At 37.9% G+C, this 6,000-nt stretch overlaps 1 protein-coding gene across 3 annotated transcripts in view; it reads left to right on the top strand.

The window, feature by feature from the left end:
- The window catches only part of LOC143289188 (FERM, ARHGEF and pleckstrin domain-containing protein 2-like), a 132,701-nt gene that overhangs the window by 37,395 nt on the left and 89,306 nt on the right, over positions 1-6,000 (top strand). For all 3 annotated transcript variants that reach the window (XM_076598121.1, XM_076598119.1, XM_076598118.1), the window contains one exon: positions 4,180-4,340. In XM_076598121.1, coding sequence (XP_076454236.1) covers positions 4,180-4,340 — 161 coding nt within the window. The remainder of the gene's footprint in view (positions 1-4,179; positions 4,341-6,000) is intronic.

The raw sequence follows: 6,000 nt of genomic DNA, 5'->3' as shown, positions 1-6,000 counted from the left end.
CTCAGTACATATGTATAAATGTGCACTGTGTCTGATACAGTGCAGTGCTGCACATGCTGGCTGTCTGTGTCGATGAGGGTGATGAGGGCCCTCATGGAGTGCAGCAAAACATGTTTTTTTGTGCATGGAGAGATGTCACTCTCATCAAGTCTGTGTGTGTGTGTGTGTGTGTGTGTGTGTGTGTGTGCGTGTGTGTGTGTGCGTGCGTGCGTACGTGCGTGCGTGCGTGCGTGTGTGCGTGTGTGTGTGTGTGTGTGTGTGTGTGGTGCGTGTGTGTGTGTGTTCGTTCTTTAGTTTAACGTCTTCTCACTATCCGTGATATTAGACGATGTGTGTGTGTGTGTGTGTGTGTGTGTGAGACGCACACACACACACAGTTTGAGAAAGATTGAATCTGTAACTGAAGATTTAAAAAAAAAAAAAAAAGTGTGTGTGTATAATTTATGTTTTAGAGAGAGAGAGAGACCGAGACAGGGAGAGATATTATATGACTGACATTTAATACGAATGTCAGTTTTTATGGCCAGTGTTGACTCACTAATTGTATCATGGTGTCCCATGCTGGCATACCAGTACTGTCAGGTTGTCCATTGTTGGCATACCAGCAGTGTCAGATTGAGCTGTGCTGGTATACTGATTGTGTCAGAACATCCCGTATGTGTGGCAATTGGCAGTGTCTTTGTCCCATGCATACCAGTTCTATCGGTGTGTGTCACAGACTGACATCAGATGCAGTGCCACATTGTCCAGTGACTGCATACCTTACGTTTAATATCAGGATTATGGCATGTTGGCATTCCAGTGGAATTCAGATTGTTGCATGTTGGCATATCAGATGCATATTAGTAGTGTCAGACATCGTAATATCAGACATTGCGTGTTAGCAAGCCAGTCGTGTTACTGGTACCAATAGTTCACATCTTGTCACATGTTGGCATACCCATAGAATTAGATTGTTATATGCCAGCAGTATTTCAATAGTGTCAGATTGTCTCATGGTGGTATACCATTAGTGTGAGGTTGTCTCATGGTGGTATACCATTTGTCAGATTGTCTCATGATTGTGTCAGATTGTTACGTGGTGGTATACCAATTGTGTCAGATTGTCACATGGTGTTATACCAATTGTGTCAGATTGTAAACCAATTGTGTCAGATTGTCTCATGTTGGTATACCAGTTGTCAGAATGAGATTGTCTCATCATGGTATACCATTTGTGTCTGATTGTCTCATGGTGGTATGCCAGTTTTGTCAGATTGTCACATGGTGATATACCAGAAGTCACAAGTGTCAAATTGTCATATGGTCATATACCATTTGTGTCAGATTGTGTCATGGTGGTATACCCATTGTGTCAGATTGTCACATGGTGGTGTACCAGTTGTGTCAGATTGTCTCATGGTGCTATTCCAGTTGTGTTAGATTGTTTCATGGTGGTATTCCAGTAATGTCAGATTGTCTCATGGTAGTATACCATTAGTGTGAAATAGTCTCATGGTGGTATACCAGTTGTGTCAGATTGTCACATGGTGGTATACCAGTAGAGTCAGATTGTTATAAGTTGGTACGCCAGTAGTGTCAGATTGTCTCATGGTGATATACCACTTGCGTCAGTTTTAAGTTTGTCCATGTGAAAAGAATAAGAGACTTAAGTGTTTTAGAATTATTATCTTTATTGTTATTGTTACTACTCCTGCTACTACTACTAGTATTATTCTTATTGTTATATAGGTCAGTGAACCCATGCTGGGTATAGAATTAAGCAGAGAAAGGGGCCGGAGAAAAAGGAAAAGGATGAGGGAGAGGGCACCAGAAGAAAAAGGGGAGGTGATGCAGTTTTACATCTATCAGCTGTAAACTGGCATAGAAGCAGAGCTATCATTTGTCTTCAGATAATTTTTGATTAAAAAACAGCAACAACCACAAAAAAACAAAACAAAACAAAAACAAACAGATAAATAAAAAAATCCCAGTGCTTTCAGGAAATTGCCAGTCACGTTGTAAAAAGATCTAATCATGATTCCAAATTCATGGCTTTCAAGAAATTGCCTTGTGGCATTGTCAGAAACAGATATCAATTGCTTTGAAGAGAAATCACTCATAATCATTGCCAGAAATATGTTGACACTTTTTGTTATGAAGAGTTCATCAACAGTGCTGTTGATCATAGATATTAGTGCAGATGAGTGGAAATTGTACTGAATGCTGTTTTCATCTTGAGCTTGTTTTAGTAAGCTTTCTCAACAGAGCAGTGGTGTCAGTATCAAATCCTCACACACACACACACACACACACACACACACACAGAATCTGCAGTTCCATCTGTTTCCATTGGAAACATATGACAAACAACTTGTGTTTGAAATAGTTAATGAGGAGCTCCATTTGCTCTTTGTTGTAAGTTTACTGGTTGACTGGCCAGCTTGTTCTATTTTGTTGATACTCTTTTTGTGTGTGTGAAAAAAAAGCTAATTGAGGAGAGAGGAACAGGGACAGTAGTGATGACCTAAGGCATGGGTGGGGTGGGCAAGGGGGAGGGTTTTTGTCAAAAATCACAATTGTTGATGGACATTAAACAAAAGAACAAATGAATACAAACATGTGTGCACACAGTGACACGGATACACACTCACACACAGAGAGACACAGAGACAGACAGACACACACACACACACACACACACACACACACACACACACACACACACACACACACACACACACACACACACACACACACACACACACACACACACACTCACACACACACTCTCTCTCTCTCTGTCTCTCTCTCTCTCTCTGGCAGATGAGAAAATTATTCTGTGCAAGGAACTGTGTTCTGGACTCCACAAACATGGCACCAAGCTTTTGTGGAGTGGTTTTGTTGTTGTTGTTGTTTGTTTTTTTGTTTTTGTTTTTTTTAAACTGCACAGTGTACACAGACAGACACCTCAGGAATATTATATTCCTGTCACACACTGTGGGGATTAGCACTCCTCCTAGAAACAGCCTGTGGAATACATGTCTGCTGTTTTGTTTGTTTGTCATAAAATAAAATAAAAACATGCTGAAATTGTTTCTGTTTTATTATTATTATTTTTTAAAAATTAATTAATTTTATTTTTTTAGTTATCTGAATGATAGGAAAATCACCCAGAATGAATAGTTTATCAATAGTGTTCTTCTTGTTGTTTTTTTATGTTTATTACTAATAGGAAAAATGAGAAATGAAGGAAAAGCTACATATCTTCACACGTTTCCCTTATCCCTTCCTTTTACTGTTAAGAGGTACAGACGCTGCCAGTGTCCTGACTGATGATTTGTGGTTGAGTGATGGCCAGCCAGTAATGCATCTCGCCAATGAAGACAGAGAATCTGAACGCAGGGGATTGAATCCTACACTCTCCAGTATTCCCCCCTCCCCAACACCCTCACTGGACACTGAGTGATGGCCTGGGTGCTAGTTGTCGGATGAGATGATAAACTGAGGTCCCATGTGAAGCATGCATTGAACACATGCAAAAAGAACCCATGGCAACAAAAGGGTTGATAGGAAACCCATTTTGTATGCTTGCAGGCAGAAAGAAGAGAGAGTGAGAGAATTAAAAAAGGTGGTTCTGCACTGCAGTGACTGACCCTCAACGGGGAGAGCAGTGTGAAGTTTACACAGAGAAAGCTGTTGTGACAAGGAGGAATAGATATTATACAAAGCAATGCAATGCAGTGCAATTCAGTTCAATGCAGTGCAACGCAACACAATACAAATCAGTACAATCCAGTACAGCACAATTCTGTACAACACAAAACATAGCGTAACATGACACAGCTCAGTACAATGCGGTGCAATACAATACAATGCAATACAATGCAATGCAGTGCAGTACAGTACAGTACAGTACATTGTTATTCGTCTGTCAGCATCTTAGTCATCCTGGGGCTGGGGTTGTTGGGGTTGTTGTGTGTGCAGATGGCTGGATAGTCCAATCTGCGCTCTGAAGGTTCTCTGGCGGTGTGGACAGGGGATGGGGGTGGCAGTTGAGGTGACTAAGTGACTTGCACGATGACTTTGTTTAAAGCAAAGAACAGTACAGTACAGCACTGTACAAAACATTTCAACACAACACAACACAACACAACACAACACAACACAATACAATTGCTCATTATCTGTGAACGGCAGGGCTACTACAAGGACACGGTGGAGTTTTTCTTTGACTCGAGGGACCGGTGCAAGTACTTCTGGAAGAAGTGCATCGAGCACCACACCTTCTTCCGGTGCCAGACGGTGAAGAAACCGCCTCGATCCAAGGCCAGGGTCGTCAGTCGAGGCTCCTCCTTCAGGTGGGTGGTCATCCGGAGTCGTGTTGGTTTGGTTTGGTTTGGTTTGTTGGTTTATTTATTTATATATATTTATTGTTATTATTATCATTAATATTGTTGTTTTTGTTATTTTTGTTATTGTTGATGATATTGTTATTGTTGTTATTATTATTATTGTCATTGTTGTTGTGTTATATATATATATATATACATATATATATATATATATATATATATATATATATATATATATATATATATATATATATATATATATATATATATATATAATTGTTATTATTATTGTTATTTATATGGTTATTATAATTGTTTTTGTTATCATTATTACTCATAAATGTTCTTGTTCTTGTTATTATTACTCAAAATTATTATCATTATAAATATTATCATTATTAATGTTGTTGTTATTAATACTCATTGTTATTAGTATAATTATTATAATTATTCATTCATTTATGTATTCATTGTAATTTTGTTGCTTTTGTCATATAGCTAATATCCACTAATCCAATTGTTGACTGTTTTTATTTCATTTTGTTTTTATGTTCCTTTGTTTGTTTGTTTGTTTTTCTGTATATTTATTTATTTGTATATATGATCATCCATGTTTATTGTTGTTGATTCTCATATTGCTAATACCTTGTTGTTCGTCGTTTCTGTTTCATTTGTGTATTTGTTTATTTATGTATTTATTTATATGTTTATTTGTTTGTTTATTTAGTTTTTTTTTGTTATTGTCATATTGCTTAAATTCTCTCATTGGCCTTCCTCTCAAGTAATGTTTTTAAAAGTTTTAAAAGCCTGATTCCCCCTCACCCCCTCACCCCTTTTTTGGAGACAGAGATTGTTGACGAAGAAATAGTCAGCCCAAAATGAAAAATACACGTAAAATAATGATATGTTTATCAAAACGGAATTTTCAAAATATTCAATTCATGTTACTGGAACCTATCTGGAATATGTGTATATTTTGTACAGCCACTGTGTATTGTGCTGAATTGATTGGGAAATTTTGAAAAGAATTATATATGAAAATAAGAATCTTATCTGCTAATGTAGTGTCCGTGAGTGTGAGGGTCTGGGTTTGAATTTGACTCGTCCTTTCTCCCAAGTTCGATTGGAGAATCAAACTGAGCATCTAGTCATTCAGATGAGACGATGAACCAAGGTCCCATGTGCAGCATGTACTGCGTGCTCTGAAAAATAGCCCATGAAAATATAGGTATTGTCCTTTGACATAATTCTGAAGAAACTCTTGGTAGGTACACACACACACACACACACACACACACACACACACACATATATATATATATATATATATATATATATATATATATATATGCACACACTCAAGGTTTGACAAAGCGTGTTGGATTATGCTGCTGGTCAGACAACTTCTAACTAGCAGATGTGGTGTAGTGTATATGGATTTATTCTTACGCTGTTGATGCCTCCTTGAGAAACTGAAACTGTGTACATAACCAGAAACAACACCACAACATACCATTAACATGGCTGTTTCTCTGTGTACATAACCAGAAGTCACACCCCAACAGAACATGCCAGTGATGTTTCCCTTGTACATAACCAGAAGTAGCACCTGAATAGAATACTATTTACGCCGCTGTTTCACCGTGCACATAAACAGAAATAACTA

Source organism: Babylonia areolata, chromosome 13, assembly GCF_041734735.1.
Source record: "Babylonia areolata isolate BAREFJ2019XMU chromosome 13, ASM4173473v1, whole genome shotgun sequence".
NCBI classification, from domain to species: Eukaryota; Metazoa; Mollusca; class Gastropoda; order Neogastropoda; family Buccinidae; genus Babylonia; species Babylonia areolata.
The sequence above is the reverse complement of the archived record's forward strand: the minus strand, read 5'-3'. Positions and strand labels throughout refer to the sequence as shown.